Below are 24,973 nucleotides of genomic sequence, written 5' to 3'. Positions count from 1 at the left end.
ACCGCCAGTGGGCCGATTTTGGTCACTTCCGGTTTAGACAGCCATTTTGAATTTTGAAAATGTCAGATTGTCGGATTCAGCATCATCAATAACCCCTAAAACCACTCCAATATTGCCCAGATCAGCCAAGTCAATGTTGTTGAAATATTGCCCAGACATGTGATTTTCTGGATTTTTTTTTTTCATTTTGTCTCTCATAGCTGAGGTATACCTATGATGAAAATTACAGGCCTCTCTCATCTTTTTAAGTGGGAGAACTTGCACAATTGGTGGTTGACTAAATACTTTTTTGCCCCACTGTATATGTAATATGTCGGTTTTTGGATTATTAGGCCTTTATGGATCGGACGGTCCCAGGTTTGATTCCACAGGTTTCTATCTGAGCGCCTAAAAGATTCTTTGTCTGGAGAAAGTTTGAGAAACAAAGAGCTGATCCCAGTTCTAATCTGAGCACTTTAGATGTTCAAGGTGAGAAGACGTGTGTCCTGAAGCACAGTTGGTAAAATAACTCAATGTGTGGAGGGAATTTAAACAGAAGGTAATTATGAGATTCTTTTAGTACAAAATCAGTTTTTTAACCCTTCAGAGTCTGTGCATTTTCTTCTGTATTTCTCTTGCCTGGTCTCTTTGTGTATCACTGCTTGTAAAACCTCGGCCCTGTAATGCATCAAGTAATCGACATCCTTTTTTTCAGGACAACCTGGGCTTTCAGATATTCATTCTGTAGTGATGTTATATGAATGTAGAAAAAGAGATATGATCAGAAAAGAAAGGAAAATAAAAAATGCAAAATAAATTTCACATATATATTTGTTGGAAACACACAGAAAATGTATATGTACTTGTGTATCTATTTTTTACGATGGAGTATTAGGGCCACATCGAGAAAAAAAAACACAGATTTTGAGAATAAAGTCGTAACTTTATTCTCGTAAATTTACGACTTTATTCTCAAAGTCAATTTTTCAATGAGAATAAAGTCGTACATTTACGAGAATAAAGTTGTACATTTCCTACGAGAAAAAAGTCATAACATTACGAGAATAAAGTCGTAAATTTATGAGAATAAAGTCGTACATTTCCTACAAGAAAAAAGTCATAACATTACGAGAATAAAGTCATACATTTACGACTTTATAGAGAATAAAGTCGTAATTTGTGATTTTTTTTATTTGTCAATGTGGCCCTGATACTCCGTTGTAATTCTTTTCTTTTCTCTTTTGTTATTGTTGTTTCGCTTCCTTTTGTTTTGTCCTGATTGTTATACGTCCTTCTTAATATCACTTTCTGTTGAAAAATGAAACTGAGACAAAAACTTAAGTAAAAAAAAATAAAAAAAAATCAATAAATATCACAGCTTGTGTAAAACAGGAAGTCTGAGACAGAAGGCGACTTTGCTTATAGTATATATCCTCATATAGCCTTTGTCTTTACTTTTCTTACTTCATTTATTTCATTTAACAATGTCAGGTGGTGTATGCCTATTTTGTATGTAGGTCGTTGTGTGATTTTTTTTCTTCCTTCTATTTTTTGTAAAAAATGTAAAAAAGTGAAAATAAAATATTCAAAAAAACAAAACAAAAAACAGGAAGTCTTACTGGTTTTTCTGGACGCCAGCAGCGCCAGTCGTTCTTGATGCTGCCGCAGCAGCTCCAGGATGATGGTCCAGTCTTCTCTCAGCTGGACGCACTTCACCTGCCACGCAAACACACACACACACAACAAAAGGCTTTTATTTTGATAGGGCATCTTTGGCTGGGGAAAACCTACTGTGAAATAGAGGAGAACTTTTGTTGCAGGACAGATTATTGCCTCACTCCTGAGTCCATGACCAGCAGATAGACACCATCCTTTCCACTGTGCGTGCAGTAACAAGGGAGATAGAGCCGTATCGCCGTAATTAGCTTAGCTCAAACACTGGAAGTGTATGGGTAGTGTTAGCCTGCCTCCACCTAAAGTCGCTAATTAGCTTAGCTCAAACACTGGAAGTGTATGGGTAGTGTTAGCCTGCCTCCACCTAAAGTCACTAATTAGCTTAGCTCAAACACTGGAAGTGTATGGGTAGTGTTAGCCTAGCTTAGCTCAAACACTGGAAGTGTATGGGTAGTGTTAGCCTAGCTTAGCTCAAACACTGGAAGTGTATGGGTAGTGTTAGCCTGCCTCCACCTAAAGTCATCAGAGAAACTCTTCAGCAACTCTAAACGGACCGATCTTCGTCTCAGAGCTGACAAAACTCTCCGGTAAGGCATCTTGAGCGGTCAAATGCCGCTAACGGGACCAGATCGGTCAAAACGGAGGGTTCAAGCAAAGACGCTTTATTTTGGTTCAAGCTAGCTACATCGAGGGTAGGTTAGCTTCCTATTTCAAAGTAAAAGCACAGATTCTATCCTCGTGGTTTTCTGTATGTAAAGGGCAACGGGTGTTTTATTTTGTGAAAGTAACCAGAAGTGCGTTGGTCACAACGGCTAGCTTGAGTAGCGCTGAATTCGTCCCAACAAAATAGTAAACAGCTGGTATTTAGACAAATTAACGACACACTGCTGATCTAAACGGCTACTTTCTCACCTAAACATGTTTGAAATGTGGATAAAGTGATATATTTACAGAGTTTAGAGCTAAAATGAAATCAGCTTCTGACTGCTGATTTCAGCTCAGCTAGGAGGCAGGCTAACACTACCCATACACTTCCAGTGTTTGAGCTAAGCTAATTAGCGACTTTAGGTGGAGGCAGGCTAACACTACCCATACACTTCCAGTGTTTAAGCTAAGCTAATTACGGCGATACGGCTCTATCTCCATGGTTACTGCACGCACAGTGGAAAGGATGGTGTCTATCTGCTGGTCATGGACTCAGGAGTGAGGCAAGACACGAAAAAAAGAAATGTTGGCGTATCACTTTAAGTAAGAAGAAGAGTTGATAGTTGAATTTACTCACCTTGTCAGCCTGGCCGGGTGGGGTTTCCTTATACAGTTGATCCGCACGCTCTAAAACCAACTCCACCTCCGGTTGCTTCATCTGCACCTCCTCAATGATCTGGAGACATTCAGTCAAGACAGAATCAGTCATTTGTTTTCATTTCGAGTAGGGCTGGGCGATATGACGATATTAGATGGTGAAGGATTAGATATTTAAATGGGCTCTATGTACAGCTCCACTACTTCCTGAATTTCTGAAAGGCAACTCCCAAACTGATTAATCCAGGTGTGTCTGACCATTGTGACGACTCAGACACACCTGGATTCATCAGTTTGTCCAATAATGTAAGACAGGAAGTAAAAGAGCTGCCTTAAATTCAGGAAGTAGTGGAGCTGTGCATAGAGCCCATTAAAATCTGTTCAGAAAGGCTCTTTGACCTAAATTGTCTGTTTTTCAATTTTTGATTTAAGATCGTGATAAAATCGAGATCGTTATTTTATTTTTTAAAAATCGTGATATGATATTTTTGCCGTATCGCCCCCCCCCCTAATTTCGAGTGGTTAATAAGGCATGTGTTGTTATGTGTCTCATTTATCTTTAAATTAAAATTAAAATCGTACGACGGAGTATTAGGGCCACATTGAGAAAAAAACTTCAAGACTTCAAGAATAAAGTCATAAATTTACGAGAATAAAGTTGTAAATTTACATGAATAAAGTTGTACATTTACGAGAATAAAGTCGTAAATTTACGAGAATAAAGTCGTAAATTTACGAGAATAAAGTCGTACATTTACGAGAATAAAGTTGTAAATTTACATGAATAAAGTTGTAAATTTCGTACGAGAAAAAAGTCATAACATTACGAGAATAAAGTTGTAAATTTACGAGAATAAAGTCATAACATTACGAGAATAAAGTCGTACATTTACGAGAATAAAGTCATAACATTACGAGAATAAAGTCGTACATTTACGAGAATAAAGTTGTAAATTTACGAGAATAAAGTCATGACATTACGAGAATAAAGTCGTACATTTACGAGAATAAAGTCATAACATTACAAGAATAAAGTTGTAAATTTACGAGAATAAAGTCGTACATTTACGAGAATAAAGTCGTAAATTTACGAGAATAAAGTCATAACATTACGAGAATAAAGTCGTAAATTTACGAGAATAAAGTCGTAAATTTACGAGAATAAAGTCGTAAATTTACGACTTTATTCTCTAAGTTTGTGATTTTTTTATTTGTCAATGTGGCCCTAATACTTTGTTGTAGAATTGAAATTTAAAAATTCAAATTAAAAATTGATTTTTATTACACAGTCATTTATATTTTAAAGTGACTAAGCATAATTCATCTTAAACTGTCTTTGTTATGTGTTTTATTAGAATTAGAAATGTGTGTGTGTGTGTGTGCGTGTGTGTGTGTGTGTGTGTGTGTGTATGTGTGTGTGTGTGTGTGTGTGTGTGTGTGTGTGTGTGTGTGTGTGTGTGTGCGTGTGTGTGTGTGTGTGTGTGTGTATGTGTGTGTGTGTGTGTGTGTGTGTGTGTGTGTGTGTGTGTGTGTGTGTGTGTGTGTGTGTTACCCTGGCTGCCCCCCCCTCGGGGCTCTGCTCCAGGGTGGTTCTGGTCCTGGAGGCCCAGGCAGACAGCTGGTCCAGCTGAGCCTGCAGCTGCTGCAGCTGCTTCAGCAGAGCCTCCATCTCCAGCTGCCGCTCCGGCAGAGCCTTGGACACCTGGACCACCACAGAGAGTCGCCATGGTTACATACTGGACGTCGCCATGGTTACATACTGTAGCTAAAGGTCTGGGCAACAACAACTACAGGTAGGAAGTTCAGTAGGGCTGGGTCGATACGCTTTTCTCCCGATTCGATTCTTCTACGATCTTTTGGATGGTGATTCGATTCAAATTGTGATTCTACAATATTGTAGATTCTCTGGATTTTTAGTCTTTAGCATTTTTAAAGGGATAGTTCAACATTTTGGCAAATTGGCCCATTGCCATAATCGCTATAGTCATAGCAGTAGGTTCATTACCTTTAATTGTAGGTGTAAGCTATTTTCAGTACGGCGGAGCGCAGCAGCTGGCTGCTCAGAGCTACGCTATGGAGGCTAAGGGAATTTCTTGGTTTCCCTCATTAAACTCATCAAATTCAACATCCAAAAACTCCACAGCGCTTTTGTAGACAAGTTGTGAGCTGCACAACCACCACGCTATGAGATAATGACGGAACGATACGAAACGGAGCCGTTTTCGAGGTAAATACAGGGTAAATACGGAGACTGCTTGCTGAAAAACTGTCCCTGAACGCAACGCGCATCAGCGGTTTTGTATGAATTTACCTCGAAAACGGCTCCGTTTCGTATCGTTCCGTCATTATCTCATAGCGTGGTGGTTGTGCAGGTCACAACTTGTCTACAAAAGCGCTGTGGAGTTTTGGGATGTTGAATTTGATGAGTTTAATGAGGGAAACCAAGAAATTCCCTTAGCCTCCATAGCGTAGCTCTGAGCAGCCAGCTGCTGCGCTCCGCCGTACTGAAAATAGCTTACACCTACAATTAAAGGTAATGAACCTACTGCTATGACTATAGCAATTATGGCAATGGGCCAATTTGCCAAAATGTTGAACTATCCCTTTAACATTTATCTGCACACAAACACTGTAGAAGCCTATAAATGAACATACTCCATTATAAAGTGAACTTAAACCCTTTTCAAAACCTGGACTCTCTGGATGGAAAAAAGGCGAACAAATGCACATTGCACAATATTCAAAAAATTCAAAATTCAAAAAGAAATTCAAAAATCCCACCCCTAAAGTTTAGTGTAAGTGACATTCAGGCTCCTTCCCAGCTCTACATAAAGTATGTGAACTCTTTTCTGCATTAATTGACCATTTAATGTGATCTGACCTACATTTAAAGGGATAGTTCAACATTTTTGGCAAGTTGGCTCATTCCCATTATAACCCCTATAGTCATAGCAGTAGGTTCGTTACCTTTAATTGTCGGTGCAAGCTGTTTTTAGAACGGCGGAGCAGAGCCGTGAGCTGCTCAGAGCTACGCTACGGAGGCTCATTATGGGATTTCTTGGTTTCAAACTCATCATCAAACTCATCAAATACACAATCCAACAACTCCACAACGCTCTGGTGGACAAGTTGTGAGCTGCACATTCACCACGCTATGAGATAATAACACAACGTTACCACACAGAGTTGTTTTAGAGGGAAATACATGTAAAACCACTGATGCACGTTGCCTTCAGGGACAGTTTTTATAAAAATAACTACTCTGGAGTATTGATCAGCATGAGTCACTAATGAGTGAATCTGACCTGAGACCAGCGGGTGTTGACGACCCTGATGTCCTTCTGTTTGTCCACAGGAAGAGAGATCAGCTTGGTCCTGTTGTTCAGGTCCTCTACTGCCGCCGTCTTAGCAGGAAGCTCCTCCACACGAGCCTGAGACACAAAACCTCACATACTGAACCGTCCCCTCTGTATCGGATAGTGTATTAAAGGGATAGTTCACCCAAATTTCAAATTTACAGGGGGTCTCGGCATAGCATTACACTGCAAAAACTCAAAGTCTTACCAAGAATATTTGTCTTATTTCTAGTCAAACCTAATCTAATTATACTTAAAATAAGACTCATCACATTAAAAAGCAGCTTGTTTTTAGACACTTTTTACTTCTTTCAAGCAGATTTTCACTTGAAATAAGTAGAAAAATCTGGTAGTGGAGCAAGTTTTTCTTTCTTATTACAAACACAAAAAACTTGCTTTCACTGGCAGATTTTTCTACTTATTTCAAGTGAAAATTAGTTTCAAACAAGTGAAAATGATCTAAAAACAAGTTAATTTTTAGGTTATGAGTCTTATTTTAAGTGGAAAGAGATTAGTTTTGACTAGAAATGAGACATTTGGACAAGAAATAAGACAAATATTCTTGGAAAGATGTCAAGTTTTTGCAGTGTATTTGTCCATATGATGGTTGTCAATGGATACCAACTTTCTTCGTCCAAAAAGACACACCAAAAAACATCCAGATACCTCCATGCTGCTCGTCTGTAATGTCCCTCTTGTATTGAAGCCCCGACATGAGAAATTGTATAGACTTATTTAATGTTTTTCGGAACAATTTCGCATTTCGGGGCTTCAATACCAGAGGGACATTACATACGAGCAGCATGGAGGTATTTGGATGTTTTTTGGTGTGTCTTTTTGTTACGAAGACAGTTGGTATCCATTTGCAACCGTTATATGGACATGCACTGCTACGCCGAGACCCCCTGTAACTCAGAGAAGCCACGGAGGACTCTGAAACTTCTCCCAGCCCTCAGTCCACATGAGGGGGAGGAGATCATGTAAAGTGAAATTTGAATTCTGGGTGAACTCTCCCTTTAACAGACACACGGTGTAGGTGTAGGTGTGGTCAGTACCTGGACTCTGCTCAGCGTGTCTCTGATGTGCTGTGTGTCTGCCGGCTGCAGGGGAACGGCCAGGACGTCCTCGGCCTGGTGCAGCCAGTTCAGCATGGAGCCCAGGTCGTCCTGCAGCTCCATGGCTGCTGTCCTCGCCTCGCTGGACCTGCAGGGACCCAGACAGACCAATGAGACGCACCGATGAGACGGACCGATGAGACGGACCGATGAGACGGACCGATGAGTAGGGCCAATGAGTAGGGCCAGACATGGGACCAAGTCACACATGTGCAAGTCTCAAGTCATTTTTCTTTGGGCAAGTCAAGTCACTGGGTTAATCTTTCTGACCAAATTTTTGGGTTGAATATTCAACCCAAGAGTTGGGTTATGCTAACTACAATGTTGGGTTATTTTTAACCCAACTATTGGGTCGTGTATAAAGCACTTGCTCGACCCAATAGTTGGGTTAAAAATAACCCAATGTTGTAGTGCGTGGACAGCATTTTTCAAATGAACCGGCCGGTTAAGTCACAGAATTACCCAACCCTGAACCCAACAAATGGGTTACTCACTGAAAAATAACCCAATTACTTGCGCAACCCAGGAATTGGGTTAAATTCATAGCCCTATAACCCTGAAAATGGGTTACACTCTGGAAAAACAACTTTATTTTAATTTAACTCAACACCAAAAACTCAGAAATTGGGTTACAGAGATAACCCAACATTTTTTAGTGTGAGTGAAAGAGGTTTAAAACACACACACACACACACACACACACACACACACCTCCTCTTGTGCTGGTTGAGCAGCTGACAGGCGTCGACCCAGCGAGTGTTGAGCAGCTTGAGCTGCGTTCGAAGCCGCGCGGCGTCGTCCGGCGTGCTCAGCTGGCCGATGTCTTCACCGGCCGCGTTGACCCGGCCCAGCGCCCCCTCCTGGACGGGGATGGCCTCGGTCAGGTCCTACACACACACACACACACACACACACACACACACACACACACACACACACACAGGCCCGATATATAAATACAGACAGTGAACGCACCATCTTTCAAGAATCAAAGAAGCAACGTCCTGTGTTTAGCTTGTTGGAAATGCTTGTGTCCAGGGCCGTTGCTAGGAATTCTGGGCCCCCTTAAAGAATACTAAAGTGGGCCCCTCCCCCTAACTTTTCCAGTTTTTTTTTTCTTAGACTACGTATGTATTATCGTTTTTTATTTAGCCTACTTTGTTTTGATGCTAATGCAGCATTACACTGCAAAAACTCAAGTATCTTACCAAGAATATTTGTCTTATTTCTAGTCAAAATGTCATTTCTAGTCAAAACAAATCTCATTCTACTTAAAATAAGACTCATCACATTAAAAGTAGCTTGTTTTTAGACACTTTTTACTTCTTTCAAGCAGATTTTCACTTGAAATAAGTAGAAAAATCTGATAATGGAGCAAGTTTTTCTTCCTTTTAACAAGCACAAAAAACTTACTTTCACTGGCAGATTTTTCTACTTATTTCAAGTGAAAATTTGTTTGAAATAAGTGAAAATGATCTAAAAACAAGTTAATTTTTAGGTGATGAGTCTTATTTTAAGTGGAAAGAGATTAGTTTTGACTAGAAATGAGACATTTGGACAAGAAATAAGACAAATATTCTTGGAAAGATGTTGAGTTTTTACAGTGTACTATGAGTATTAGTCAGGGTCTCATGCAGAATAAATCAGTCATACAAAGATTAGACTACTGGGGTTTTTTATGGGCCCCACTGGGCGCTGGGCCCCTAGAGTTATCACCACCTTTCTCCTCTGTACGGCCCTGGTTGTGTGTCTGGTTGTGTGTTGTGTGTCTGGTTGTGTGTAGTGTGTGTTACCCTGAGATTCTGTCTTTGTGCTGCCGGGTCGCTCTCGGCCTGTTTCAGAACGCCCTCGGCCTCGTTCAGCCACTCCTCCACGGCCTTCTGCTCCGACGTGAACTTCTGCCACTTGGAGTCGCACTCCTGCCAACGCCTTGATACACACACACAATTAAAGGTAACGAACCTACTGCTATGACCACAGGGGTTATGGCAATGGGCCAATTTACCAAAATGTTGAACGATCCCTTTAACTTAGTTTATCTTAACTTAGCCTAGCCTAACCAGACTGAACCTAGCTTAAGTTAGGTCACCTTAGCCTAGCCTAGCTGAGCCTAGCTGAGCCTAGCTTAACTTAATTTAATTTAACTCAAATCAACTTCACTTGTTTCATTTCCTAAAGGTAAACTATAGACCGAATCTCCTTGTTGTTTACATTCTACTTCCGGGTAGAAAACCAGCTGTAATGTGAATGAGATCAATAGTAACGAACGAGAGTTTAGCTATATATCATATTTTTCAGGCCCTATCACCGTTTAGACAAATCTGAAATGATTGAAGAAACATTACTATTTCTGTGTGTGTGTTTTGTGTTGCTATGTGTTGTATTTATTCAGTTTGGGGGAATCACAGTGTCTAGAAAGCATCAGTGGCTCAGCTGACAGGGACAGCTAACGGTAGCTAAGCTAACGGTAGCTAAGCTAACAGCAGTAGCTAAGCTAACAGCAGGACGTCAGCTGTTAAAACCCTCCCGTTGTGGGACACCACATGAAACTACTCCAGTTAGCTCAGTCATGTTGGAACTCAGATATCCGCTGGAGAAAATATTTTTTCATGGAGCGTTTATTGAGTCACTGAGTTATTAAAGTTAAACAGGTAGCTAACCGTTAGCCCGGCTAATCTACGATAACCATGACTAATTACAAAAATGTGCACACGTAAATAGTAATGTTTGTCCAATCATTGGTTTTATAAACTTTACAAACATCAGATTAGTCTAAACGGTGATATAGTGACATGAAAAAGTAGATAAATATAGAGAAACTCTCGTCCGTCACTATTGTTCTCATGCTGGTTTTCTACCAGGAAGTAGTTGTAAACAACGAGGAGATTCGTCCTATACTGGGTACAACACTTACTCAAGTTGACTGAACTCACTGTTCTACTGATGAAAGTTTCAGAGATCCATCCAACATCTCATCATAAAAGCCCCTTTTCCCCCCGTCTAATGTTTAATGAGAATATTAACTTGACATTTCTCTATATTTGCAGTATTTGTACGATTTTCACTGCTGTCACATGATTGGCCGACTGGATGCTAACTGATGCTAACTGATGCTAACGGACTTACTTGAGTCTGTCGTGGTAGAGCTTGTTGAGCTTGTCCCAGTTGGTGTTGAGGAGCGTGGCGGTCTCCTGGATCTTCTGGGCCTCGAGGGGCCGCGCCCCCCCCACCATCTCCCCCCGCTGGGCCAGGGCCCCCCCCACCGAGCCCTGCAGCTGCTCCATCCGCCCCTTCACATCCTGCACAACAATCAGTTTGTCAGTTGTACTATGATTGTAAATTATACAACAAGTAGTTCCGACCAAGCAATCTGATTGGTCAATAAGACATTTAGAACGTGCTCAAATCAGCATTACAGCACGGCTGACTCATCACTGAAAATATTACTTCGCCATGTCATGTTGTTTACACATCTCCATGGCAACATGGATTTTCCCCCTTTTATTTAAAAAAATGTCATTTATTAACTTACTCGTGAAAATAAATCACAAACTACACTGACCTCCTGTAGGTTGTTCCTGACAGCTGCCAAAGTCACATTTATAGAACAATCATGTTATTTTATTTTTTGTTAATATATTGTAAACTTCCCCGTTACAGCTGAGAGGATTGTCTCCCTCCCATGTGTGTAACGTTACAAAGTCGGAGAGACACGAGTTGTGATCGCGGTGAATATGTTTTTTAAAATATGGCCTGGAGCTGAATATTTCATTGGATAAAACGGAGGTGATGACCTGTATGTTTCTCTCTCCCTCTCTCTTGCTGGCACCTTTTGGGCTTTTAAATAATCTGGAGTAATCGTTTGTCTTTCTCTATCAGCTGTGTCGGCGACACGGCGCTATAACTTCATTTACATGCGAGTTTGCGGTTGTAGAAGCCACATCTGTGAAAGGAAAAAAACGGTATCTTTGTTATAACTTGTGCGAGTTTGTGCGGTGTTGATTTAGTTGGGGAAAGTCAGAGACCGCGTTAAAACATGAACGTCAGCTCAGAGTTCACTCATCTGGGACTAGAAAATCATTTCTGTTGCTAGGTCGTTACTAAGGGTCGGACTATTTGCTGTAGAGGTGAACTACGTTCCATTACACATAGGAGTCTACTGACGTGACTGATTGTGTTTCAGTTATTAGTCAGACCCCATTTATTTCCATGGAAACGGGAAGCACACTCGCAAAAGACTTTAAATTTTGAGAGCAAAACGTCCATCAACATGAATATTTATTTAATTATACGCTTTATTTTGTTGGTAATTGTTGTATTATTCGCAATATTACCCTCGAGGGTGTGCTTTAACGTAATTTGAGCACTTCGGTGATGCGGTCAGGACCGAGGCGCTTGCGCCGAGGTCCGCACCTCAAATGACGTTAAAGCACACCCTCTCGGGTAATATTGCTTAAACATTCATATATTTTACACATATTACAATCTTATTATTACATTTTTTTTTGGTGTATCACTACTAACTAACCTTCATTAAGGGACCCTTATTGTAAAGTGTTAACAAAAATACAAATCCCTATATAAATATGTGTTTAAGGTGAAAGTAATATGCTGCTGTAGTTTTTGTAATGGTTTTAAAGCCAGTGTTTTTACTACACAGATATTACATACAGGGTTTATACAGGAATCTTGAAGTTAATTTTAAAACCTTTTAAAGACTTTTTCAAGACCGTCTCAATATTTTTCAACACCTCACCGCCACTTCAAGCTGTAAACATTTACATCAGTGACACTTTTAACGAAACAGTTTTAGTTTGTGATAAAGTCTATAGACCACTATGATACAACAGAATTCACAATAGGCTGGGATAAGAAATAAAGGCAAAGTTTATCAAAAAAAAAAAACATTGCTCCACTCTCAAAAAACAAAAAAAAACTATCTTCTTTTCTTTTTTTATGTACCGGTTCATCTTTGTTTTTTAAAAATGAATAAATTCACACACTTTTACAATGTTTTTTAGGACTCAAACTCTTGGACAGCTAATTCTGAAAAAATACCTTCAAAATTTAAGACTTTATAAAGTCGTGAAAAGACTTTTTAATACTTTTTAAGGGTCTTCATTTCCCCAAAATTGATTTATCACCTACTTTTCAAGACCCCGCGGATACCCTGACATAAGTACATTTCACTGAAAAACCACTAATCCCTCTGGTTCCCTGTTGTATATATAATATTTTCAGAGAAGCTTTGTGTGATTGTGTGAGTCTTTTCCAGACAGAAAGACATAATAAAACCCTGCTGACCTTCAGGCAGTGCTCCTGCTGAGGCAGGTTGTAATACGCAGCCGGCCAGTACTCAGGAGAGTTCAGCTTGAAGTCTGTTTCTGAGACGGAGCGCAGCAACACCTGCAGCTCGGCCAGGTAGTCCTGCAAACACACACACACACACACACAGAGAGAGAGAGAGAGAGAGAGAGAGAAAAAGGAGGAGGAAACAACACACAAAGAAGACAGGTCGATCAGAAAAAGACAAAAACGCTGCTTCCATAATATACAGATAAATCATTATTTGCCACGTGTGTTAAAAGCTGTTACCAAGCAACATGTAATAGCCTATAGTCCAGGCAAAATAGCGTTTTCCGACAGACTAATTGTCACAGAATGTTTTTCACCATCCATCATTTCTATGAGGTGTCTAGAACAACATACTAAAAGTCCTAAGAAATCCTAGTTGGGGAAATATGTTTAATTCTCATCATTATTTCCTGTATAAAGTCTATGGTGCTGACAACAATACACCCCAATGGGGCTATTTTTTCCCTTTACTGCTATCACAATGAAACTTTACACAATGAAAATAGACATTAAAAGTAACATTTTTTGTATTACAAGTTTCTTGGAAAATGAATTTGAATATGCAAATGAGCAATACACTAATGGAATATGCCCAAAATACACCCGAATAGGCTTATTTTCTTCCTTTACTCCTACCACAATCACACTTCAAATACAGAAATGTTACTTTTCATGTATACTTTTATTGTGTAAAGTTTCATTGTGGTAGGAGTAAAGGAAGAAAATAAGCCTATTCGGGTGTATTTTGGGCATATTCCATTAGTGTATTGCTCATTTGCATATTCAAATTCATTTTCAAAGAAACTTGTAATACAAAAAATGTTACATTTCATAGATACTTTCATCATGTAAAGTTTCATTGTGGTAGCAGTAAAGGGAAAAAATAGCCCCATTGGGGTGTATTGTTGTCAGCACCATAGACTTTATACAGTAAATAATGATGAGAATTAAACATATTTCCCCAACTAGGATTTCTTAGGACTTTTAGTATGTTGTCCTGGACACCTCATAGAAATGATGTTGGTGAAAAACATTCTGTTACAATTAGTTCTATTTTTGGGTCCAAAATGAGCTAAATTGCCTGGACTAATAGTACTGATCTGGGACCCGTCTTTTTTTATTTTTTTTTATTTTTTTTAAGAAAATGTCTTCAAGATCAATAGTAAAGCAAAGGATTTTTTTTTTGTAGTGTGAAATAAAATATAAAAAATGTTAATATGACCTATTTAATGTAGATGTTTATAGACGATGAACTGTAAACTTTGATCAATGAAACCTAGGAAGATGTAACAACAGTAGACATCCTATATGAAAATGACAAATTCTAAACTTTAAAGGGATAGTTCACCCAAAATTCAAACTTCACTCATTATCTACTCACCCTCATGTCGACTAAGAGCTGGGAGAATTTTCCTAATGGTTAATAATGGTTGTGAATGGTGCTCACTTTTCTTGGTCCAAAAAGACACACCAAAAAACATCCAGATACCTCCATGCTGCTCGTCTGTAATGTCCCTCTGGTATTGAAGCCCCGACATGAGACACTGGGAGCTTCCGCTACAAACAAGCTTAAAATATAGACTTATTTAATGTTTTTCAGGACAATTTCTCATGTTGGGGCTTCAATACAAGACGGACATTACAGACGAGCAGCATGGAGGTATTTGGATGTTTTTTGGTGTGTCTTTTTGGACCAAGAAAAGTGAGCACCATTCACAACCATTATTAACCATTAGGAAAATTCTCCCAGCTCTTAGTCGACATGAGGGGGAGGAGATCATGAGGGAAATTTCAATTTTGGGTGAACTATCCCTTTGAGCAATGAAAACTATTTTTTTAAAGTTCAATCGTAGACATTATATAATTTTTGGTTTGTTTTGTAAGTGTCCAATTAATTAATGAATGAATGTAGATGTTCTTTGTTTTACTTCATTTTAACTTATCTGAACTTTGATTATGAGTAAACTCTTGAAATGATTAATTCATGAAAATCATGTTACACATCAGTTAACAAGCATTTATCCTGATATAAAACACTATTAGATTAGACTGGGATGGCCCAACTGGACAATACCAATGTCCAGTGGCTCTTCTTTTTGAAACTTAAAGTAACTTTGAATAATTAAAGGTGGATTTCGATGATTTACTATTAAATTTGAAATGGCTTTTGCTGCTGAATGTTTTTTTTGTTTTACTGGGAGTGAGTGGTTGTGATTTGTCCAGGTCTGGGCCAGAGTTTGAGTCTGGAAGTCTTCCCACCAGTCCAACTTCATTCACTTAAAGGGATAGTAGCATTTTTTTTAAAGTGGGGTTGTATGATCTACAAATAGCAAAAATTATATTATAGTGAACAATGGAACTGTGTATTTTTTTTCAGGTAAAACCTCTTTTAGGCCGTGAAAATAGGCCGTTTCTTTGGGTCTGTTCACAACACTGTATGTTGTAAATCTCTGGGCAGGGCTATTATGGGCTGGCGTTGCTAACGGGAGGAGTGCAGAGAGTCTTCTACTGCAATTAAAGTACTTAGGGGCTATTTGTAGATCATACAACCACACTTTAAAAAAAATGCTACTGTCCCTTTAAAATACTCAAAATAATGGAGTCCCGGGGGAAAAAAGAAAAAAAAACATTACTTTTAAAAGTCAGGGATGAATGTTCCTATTGCAAACCTGTATTTCTAATGTCTAAGTAAAGGAGCACTCTGCTCTAAATGTCTCATTCGAAGCCTTTGTTACGTTGTGTTTTACCACACAAGCTGCTAACTGCAGATCTACACAATGAGAGGGGGAGACTTGTTCCCACTGCATCAAGCTGGCAGTGAAAACAATAATAACCCGTGTGGAAAGTCACTGCAGGTCCCAGGTCAGTGAGTTTCACTTTCAACAGGATGTTTGTCTGTTGTATTGTGTTGTGTTGTATTGTGTTGTTCAGACGTCGTTGTCTGAGACTCACAACTTTAACATGTGTGTCTATGTCTCCCCTTCTCATCATGTACACAGGGCCGTTGCTAGGAATTCTGGGCCCCCTTAAAGAATACTAAAGTGGGCCCCTCCCCCTAACTTTTCCACTTTTTTTTCTTAGACTACGTATGTATTATCATTTATTATTTAGCCTACTTTGTTTTGATGCTAATGCAGCATTACACTGCAAAAACTCAAGTATCTTAGCAAGAATATTTGTCTTATTTCTAGTCAAAATGTCATTTCTAGTCAAAACAAATCTCATTATACTTAAAATAAGACAGATCATATTAAAAGTAGCTTGTTTTTAGACACTTTTTACTTCTTTCAAGCAGATTTTCACTTGAAATAAGTAGAAAAAATCTGACAGTGGAACAAGTTTTTCTTCCTTATTACAAGCACAAAAAACTTACTTTCACTGGCAGATTTTTCTACTTATTTCAAGTGAAAATTTGTTTGAAACAAGTGAAAATGATCTAAAAACAAGTTAATTTTTAGGTGATGAGTCTTATTTTAAGTGGAAAGAGATTAGTTTTCACTAGAAATGAGACATTTGGACAAGAAATAAGACAAAAATTCTTGGAAAGATGTTGAGTTTTTACAGTGTACTATGAGTATTAGTCAGGGTCTTATGCAGAATAAATCAGTCATACAAAGATTAGACTACTGGGGTTTTTTATGGGCCCCACTGGGCGCTGGGCCCCTAGAGTTATCATCACCTTTCTCCCCTATACTACGGCCCTGTGTGGTCTACTGCTCTCTGTCTGCTACACGACTTGGACTGAATACACATCTGACTGAGGCTTTTATTTTGGTGAGCAGTATGAAGAAGAGCAACCCAGCAGTAAAATCATGGTAGTATTAAAAGGGATAGTTCAACATTTTGGCAAACTGGCCCATTGCCATAATCCCTATAGTCATAGCAGTAGGTTCGTTACCTTTAATTGTCGGTGCAAGCTGTTTTTAGAACGGCGGAGCAGAGCCGTGAGCTGCTCAGAGCTACGCTACGGAGGCTCATTATGGGATTTCTTGGTTTCATTTTTTTTTTTCCATTTTCATTTCTTTATTGAACATGTCAAGAGTAAAAACAAAACAAACAAAATAAAAACAATGAATAAATGTATATTAATTATCATCATCTCTAAAGAAGTCATGTCATGTTCAAAAGGGGTAAGAAGAAGTTAAAAACTTTACTGGTCCTACCCCCTTCTGCTATTTTTATAATACTAATGAAAAAAAAAAGGTTTCCCTCATCAAACTCATCAAATGCACAATCCAACAACTCCACAACGCTCTGGTGGACAAGTTGTGAGCTGCACATTCACCACGCTATGAGATAATAACACAACGTTACCACACAGAGTTGTTTTAGAGGGAAATACAGAGACTGATGATGAAAAACTGTCCCTGAAGGCAACGTGCATCAGCAGTTTTACATGAATTTCCCTCTAAAACAACTCTGTCTGGTAACGTTGTGTTATTATCTCATAGCGTGGTGAATGTGCAGCTCACAACTTGTCCACCAGAGCGTTGTGGAGTTGTTGGATTGTGTATTTGATGAGTTTGATGAGGGAAACCAAGAAATCCCATAATGAGCCTCCGTAGCGTAGCTCTGAGCAGCTCACGGCTCTGCTCCGCCGTTCTAAAAACAGCTTGCACTGACAATTAAAGGTAACGAACCTACTGCTATGACTATAGGGATTATGGTGATGGGCCAGTTTGCCAAAATGTTGAACTATCCCTTTAACAATTTATTTAAAGATTTGATCCTTAGGAAGACATATTTGTGAGATTAAGAAGTAAAAAAAAGTGATCAAATTGAAAATAGAACAATTTTTACTTTATTTTTAACATTCTTTACGAGAAATTTGACCACTTCTTATAGAGAAAATTTTTACTTTTTTTTGAGAATTTTTTTTACCACTTCTTCCTAGAAATGTTTAAACGTTTTTGGAGAAATTGGACCACTTTTTTTCCAGAAATTTCTCTATGATATTTCCAATAATTCACGCCATTGGCCCTAATTTAAATGTTTAATGTTCTTCAGTCTCAGAACAAATATTCGTGTATTTCTGGTGTTTGCTTCTAAATTTGGACCAATGGGGGATTGATAATCTTTGTGATATCAAAATTTTGCCACATCACTATTCTAAATTTTAAATCTTTTCTTCTTCCATTATGTCAAAATGATGTCAAAAGGCTTCAGAAGAAATCAGATATGTATTTTGTCCAAGCAGCTGACATCATGTGGTGTGATTGGCTCTATCATACACATATACATACATCTTCAGGGGCGGGTAGATCGGGGAACTGCGAGGGTGTAATGTGATTGGTCGGCAGGTAGGCATGCGGTGACACAGAGCAAACCAATGAGACCGAGACATGTGAACGTGTTGCACATGTACACAGAAGACACGTCAATGAGAATGCAGCAAAGAAAAACAGAAAAAGCAACTCACACTTTAATTGGAGGGAAATTCTGGTTTCAATTTACACTAACTTTCTAAACTAAACTCAGACTCAGACATAACTTTATGACGTAGGGAGTTAGTTTGCATAATATATATTGTTACTTAATAATTAAAGTTAAAAAATACAGTCTGCCTATTTGGAACTTAACGTTTTTCATAATACAAACCACATGTACATATCCCAACATGCTCATACTCATACACTGTTCTTAATTTTAATTCAATTCCACAAACCCTAATAACTCAGTATAGCACTAAGTTCATTTTGCCACTAGTCGACATAAACTGCACTATTTTCTCCTGTTTGCTAGTTGGTGAAAAGATTGATTTCTAATTTTTCAATGCAATTTGATGACAGTTAGCCTATCAAGCTTTAACACATTAAACATATACAATTCAGTGTTTTATATAAAATGTATAAAAAATATTGACTTTAACTGATTTGATTTAAGTTTATTTCCCTACATTTCATGTTTGTCTTCTTTAGAGTTAGAGTTAGATATCAACGCGGATAAATCTCTTGTTTGTAAGCCAACCCACCTAAGACAAACTAAACTAAATTAAGCTAAATTAACTAAGATAGGCTAAGATAATGTAAGATATGATAAACTAAGTTAAGATAAACTAAACTAAACTAAACTAAACTAATCTAAGCTAATGTAAGATAAGATTAACTAAGTTAAGATAAACTAAACTAAGCTAAGCTAATGTAAGATAAGATAAACTAATCTAAGATAAGATAAAGATAAGATAAACTAATCTAAGATAAGCTAATGTAAGATAAGATAAACTAAGTTAAGATAAGATAAACTAATCTAAGCTAAGGTAAAATAAGATAAACTAAGTTAAGATAAACTAAACTAAACTAAATTAAACTAAGCTAATGTAAGATAAGATAAACTAAGGTAAGATAAGATAAGATAACCACCTGCTGCCATTAACTCCATATTTAACACTCAGATTTTAGAGAATTATTAATCCTCTCTCTCCTCATTATCACATATGTCATTTGAAATTCAAACCAATTTGTTTGTTTTTTTGTTTTTATTTTATTTTATTAAAGTGTGATAAAATGTCCAAATATAACCTACCTATAAAGCCTAAACTTTAACTAATGATTTGGGATTTTATATCAAATTTTAAACAGGAATGCCCACATTTGTTAGTTATTAGACTCTTTTCAAGCAAGTTTCATGCTAATAGTTAGTAAAATAACGTTTATACTTATTTAAAGGGACTCACACGCTGTCCTCTAAGTATTAAAAGCTTGATAGTTAGTGTTATGGCCTGATAGTTGGCAGTATTTTCAGTTAGTGGTGTAGATTAGGGATGTCACGATTACAGATTTTCTTGGTACGATTATTGTCAGAGAAATTATCACGGTATTACGATTATCACGATTAATATGCATCAAAATATATATCAAAATATAATTACATCTAATCTCTGAATATAGGACCAGTTATTAATCCGGCGGGGGAAGTGTTTGAAATACAGTATTTAAGTCATTAATTGTCATCTATACCAAATGTTTAAGTTTATTTTAATCATTTTTTTACAATACAAATTACATGCTAACATTTAAATTCCTACCAATTCAATGTTACGTTAGATAAATGGACCAGTATCTGTGCATTTACCTTTACTTTGGCGCCACATCATCTTTTTTGGAGAGTGACGGTATTTAGGAATCTTTACGATCAATTAATTGTGGTGTTTAATACCGCGATTAATTGTGAAAACAAGTAATTGTGACATCCCTAGTGCAGATAAAGATAATTTTAAACCAACATTTGTTAGTTATTAGACTCTTTTCAAGCAAGTTTCATGCTAATAGTTAGTAAAATAACGTTTATACTTATTTAAAGGGACTCACACGCTGTCCTCTAAGTATTAAAAGCTTGATAGTTAGTTAGTGTTATGGCCCGGTCTAGTTGTTCAGTATTTTCAGTTAGTAGTGTAGATAAAGAAGTCGTGCCTAGTGAAACTCACACATTGTCTTTTGAAGGGAGTGAACTTTCCCTCCACCTCAACCCAACGCTGGTTGAGCTGGAGCTGCCGGGGCTCCACTAGATTGGCCGCTCCAGCCTCTGAGAGCTGATTGGCTAAGCCCTGCAACTCCTTAAGCTCCTCCTTCTTCTTGTCGAACTCTGAGCCAATTTCCTATTGGACGAAACCAACCAGGTGGGTCAACTTGCTATTGGTTGAAGATGAAGGGGGGTGGGGTTAAAGCACAGAGAGGCATATGGATGTGCTTGAACACACGCACATTTAGTACAGAAAAATAATAAGACACGTTCATTTACTCACTGTCACACACTCCAACATAGAAAACACAGTGGAAACCGATTACAGTCATCAAGTCACACCGAAGAAGTGTTTCCAGGTGACACTGAAAGGACTTTTTCAATGAGACTTTTCAAAATAAAAGCATAGAATAACAAGTAAGTCGAAGCAAATTCAGCTTCTCTTTTAAAGTCTGTGTAAAGTGAAACTATATTTGTGTTCTGTGTTGGTCCCATCACAGACAGATGTCTTTTTAACCATCCTGCCAAATTTGAATGCTTGAAATGAAAAATTAATTCAGTTTGTAAAAAAGTGTGCATCATAGACTGTATGTAAAAAAGTGTTTATGCACACTAAAAAATGTTGGGTTATCTCTGTAACCCAATTTCTGAGTTATTGGTGTTGAGTTAAATTTTTTGGGTTAGTGTAACCCATTTTCAGGGTTATAAGGGCTATGAATTTAACCAAATTCCTGGGTTGTGCAAGTAATTGGGTTATTTTTCAGTGAGTAACCCATTTTTTGGGTTAAGGGTTGGGTAATTCTGTGACTTAACCGGCTGGTTCATTTGAAAAAAGCTGTCCGCGCACTAAAACATTGGGTTATTTTTAAGTGCTTTATACACGACCCAATAGTTATAGTTAGCATAACCCAACTCTTGAGTTGAATATTCAACACAAAAGTTGGGTCAAAAAGATTAACCCAACCCATTGGGTTAAAATAACCCAAAAAAGGGGTTCGTCCTTATTTGAACCAGCAGTTGGGTTAATTTTTAACCTAACTGTTTTTAGTGTGTGTGCAATCGCTTCTATATAGTGGTAGAGGCAGGATCATAGCTAGCTGGGAGCTTATCTACATCACTCAGCTTCCTCTTAGTCCCACCCCCCAAAAATACTGAGAAATCCCTGTCCTCAAAACAGTGTTACCCTCAAACGCCACAGTTCAGTTCTATATAGTCATCAATCACGTTTTCAGAAGCCACATTCTAACTTATTTGATCTGTTTACAATCACATCTCACCTCACATTCACTTTGCACAGACTTTAAGGTTTCACTCACCTGCTGGAAACACTTCTGTTGTGTTGCATCGTGTTCATTTGTGAGAATTGTGACTTGATTTGCAACTCAGGCCCACAATATATAATGATGACTGCAGAAGAATTTTTGATTTTTAGATTTTTTTTAAACAATACTGTAGGAAAAGACCAACAATCAATACTGTAGGCTGACAATTTGGAGTATTAGGGCCATATTGAGAAAACAAAACAAAACACAGACTTCGAGAATAAAGTCATAAATTTACGAGAATGAAGTCGTAAATTTACGAGAATAAAGTCGTACATTTCCTACGAGAAAAAAGTCATAACATTACAAGAATAAAGTCATAAATTTACGAGAATCAAGTTGTAAATTTACGAGAATAAAGTCGTACATTTCCTACGAGAAAGAAGTCATAACATTACGAGAATAAAGACGTAAATTTACGCGAATAAAGTCGTACATTTCCTACGAGAATAAAGTTGTACATTTCTTACGAGAAAAAAGTCATAACATTACGAGAATAAAGTCGTAAATTTACGAGAAAAAAGTTGTACATTTTCTACGAGAAAAAAGTCGTTAATTTATGAGAATAAAGTCGTAAATTTACGAGAATAAAATCGTAAATTTACGACTTTATTCTCGAAGTTTGTGATTTTTTAAATTGTCAATGTGACCCTGATACTCGGTCGTAGATTACAGTGTTTGTGTAGGAATTACATGTTTTGATCACTAATCTGTGATCAGTTTCCACTGTGTCAGTAAAAAGGGACAAGAAGATTTCACTGTCGGCGTCAGACAAATATACACAAGGATTCATGTTGTGTGCTGATATCGGACAGTAGCTGGTTTGTAGCTCAGTTTAAACAACCCATATAAAATGAGAAAGTGCTGTAATTAGGAGGCACACACTGCCTTAAGACTTTATTGACATTGAAAAAGCAGAGGAGTATGAAAAGAAGCAGAAAGACAGACAGATGGACAGAAAGACAGACAGATGGACAGACAGACAGACAGGAAGTGTGAAATCTCAGTCGCGGCAATGACAGGTGAGTCTGAGGCTAGAGCGACAGACTTCCACTTAGCGAAATGTCATAGTGATCATCTGAAAATAAAAGACAAACACACACAGTCAGGATGGGAGCAGTGACATTGGTTCTTATAGGTCTGGACACCAAAATCTAATAAATTAACATCTTACCCCTTTCTAGAGCTTCATTTAAATACTTGGACATTCTAAATTTCAACCCTGGAACATTATTGGAAGATATTAGAAGATGTATTTATTTTTTTTCCTTTTTTTTCCTTCATTGTTCATCAGGTAATAATTTTTCCAAAAGATGTTACTTGCCTACGACGGAGTATTAGGGCTACATTGAGAAAAAAAACAAAAAACACAGACTTCGAGAATAAAGTCATAAATTTACAAGAATAAAGTCGTACATTTTATATGCGAAAAAAGTCATAACATTACGAGAAAAAAGTCATAAATTTACGAGAAAAAAGTCGTACGTTTCATACGAGAAAAAAGTCATAGCATTACGAGAATAAAGTCGTACATTTTATACGAGAAAAAAGTCATAACATTACGAGAATAAAGTCATAAATTTACGAAAATAAAGTGGTAAATTTACGACTTTATTCTCAAAGTTTTTTTTATGTTTTATTTGTCAATGTGGCCCTAATACTCCGTCGTACTTGCCTGATTTTGCCAATTTCAATACTGCATTAAATCTTCAATACCAAACAATAAATAGCATTAAATTATTTAATTAAAAAGCCATATGTAGTATGCTAAAGAGAAAAGATGTAGCCAAATGAGCTACTCGATAAAAATTTTTATTCACTTTGAATTTAATTCAAGAATTTATTTAAGTCATTACCAAAAAAAAAAAAAAAAAATTTAAATGAAGATTTTAAGAATTTATTTGAAGATTTAAAAAAATTAACTCATTACCAAAATGAAGTGAGACGTTATATAATTTACTAATCTCAGGGGTTATAAGAAAATAAGCCTCGCTCCCTGCAGATGCTCACACAAGCTTTATTCTACAGTCAGGACCAGTGGGCCACATTTATGCAATACCAACTGATCTGCAACTTATTCTTTAAATAGATGAGATGAAAATGTCCTGGAGCAATTATTCACAAAGTTGGAAAAAAGGTTTGAACATCCAACAACCCTTTGTCCAGGAGGAGATGAAAAGAGGTGAGAAACAAAGGAATAAGGAGGATGAGAACAGATTAAAGGCAGAAGAAGAGAAGAGCTGGTGAACATCAAGCTTTGTGTTATTTATGTTTTAATTCCATGGATGTGTGTACACTCTTAGAAAGAAGGGTACACCATAGATCTGTGGGTAACACTTTACAATAAGGGTCCCTTAATTAACGTTACTTAGTACATTATTAAGCATTAATATATAAACTAATGTGTTAATTAATGCTGATTAATGCATACATAATGATAACTCATTACATTATTCAACTTTTAATTAAATGTATTAACTAACTTTGAGTAGTAAACATTAATTAACTGCTTACTAATAGGCTACATCAATTAATGTGTTTCCTAATCCTAAGTAATGCATAATAATGATTGTTAATATATCTGTAAACAGTTAATTCATGCTTAATAATGTACTAACTAACGTTAATTAAGGGACCCTTATTGTAAAGTGTTACCGAAGTGTTTTTTGTAGGACCTCTCGTTAATGGTTCTGGGTGTAATTGTTCATGTTGGGTTCTAGGTGAAACCTTTATAAAAGGTTCTACCAGGAGCCAAAAAGGGTTCTCCTATGAGGACAAGCTGAAGAACCTTACACACTAAAAAATGTTGGGTTATCTCTGTAACCCAATTTCTGAGTTATTGGTGTTGAGTTAAATTTGTGGTTTGTTTTTCCAGAGTGTAACCCATTTTCAGGGTTATAGGGCTATGAATTTAACCCAATTCCTGGGTTGTGCAAGTAATTGGGTTATTTTTCAGTGAGTAACCCATTTGTTGGGTTAAGGGTTGGGTAATTCTGTGACTTAACCGGCCGGTTCATTTGAAAAATGCTGTCCGCGCACTACAACATTGGGTTATAGTTGGGTTAAAAATAACCCAACATTAGCCGTGTTTCCACTGCAGGAGTTCCTGGTAAAGGGAGGGGGTAGGAACTTCTACAGGAACCGTCCTCTCACTCGGCCTCTCAGTGGTCGTGTTTCCACTGCAGAGTCGGACCCCGCGGCGACGTCATGAGTTTCGATCGCCGCTTAATCGCTGTGCAACAGTTTCGACCGTGACGTCACCCAGGCAGGTCACAAGCACATGCACAAAAATCATAACAACAACGAAGACGGGTGGAAGGAGCTGAGGCGGTAGGCGCGTTTCTGGTTTGTGTGTTTGTGCACATGGCGGTTGATTGTAATCCTGCTTGAGTTTTTTTTTTTTTTTTTCTTT

General features: G+C 37.6%; 1 protein-coding gene across 2 annotated transcripts in view; it reads right to left on the bottom strand.

Moving 5' to 3' along the window:
* The window catches only part of dmd (dystrophin), a 413,300-nt gene that overhangs the window by 111,566 nt on the left and 276,761 nt on the right, over positions 1–24,973 (bottom strand). For both annotated transcript variants that reach the window (XM_085802729.1, XM_085802740.1), the window contains 10 exons: positions 20,205–20,375; positions 12,731–12,853; positions 10,553–10,725; positions 9,220–9,355; positions 8,138–8,313; positions 7,367–7,514; positions 6,261–6,386; positions 4,508–4,657; positions 2,936–3,034; positions 1,599–1,695 (listed from right to left, as the gene is read on the bottom strand). In XM_085802729.1, coding sequence (XP_085658855.1) covers positions 1,599–1,695; positions 2,936–3,034; positions 4,508–4,657; positions 6,261–6,386; positions 7,367–7,514; positions 8,138–8,313; positions 9,220–9,355; positions 10,553–10,725; positions 12,731–12,853; positions 20,205–20,375 — 1,399 coding nt within the window. The remainder of the gene's footprint in view (positions 1–1,598; positions 1,696–2,935; positions 3,035–4,507; positions 4,658–6,260; positions 6,387–7,366; positions 7,515–8,137; positions 8,314–9,219; positions 9,356–10,552; positions 10,726–12,730; positions 12,854–20,204; positions 20,376–24,973) is intronic.

Source organism: Trachurus japonicus, chromosome 2 (assembly GCF_045865225.1).
Source record: "Trachurus japonicus isolate A0001 chromosome 2, Traja_1.0".
NCBI classification, from domain to species: Eukaryota; Metazoa; Chordata; class Actinopteri; order Carangiformes; family Carangidae; genus Trachurus; species Trachurus japonicus.
The sequence above is the reverse complement of the archived record's forward strand: the minus strand, read 5'-3'. Positions and strand labels throughout refer to the sequence as shown.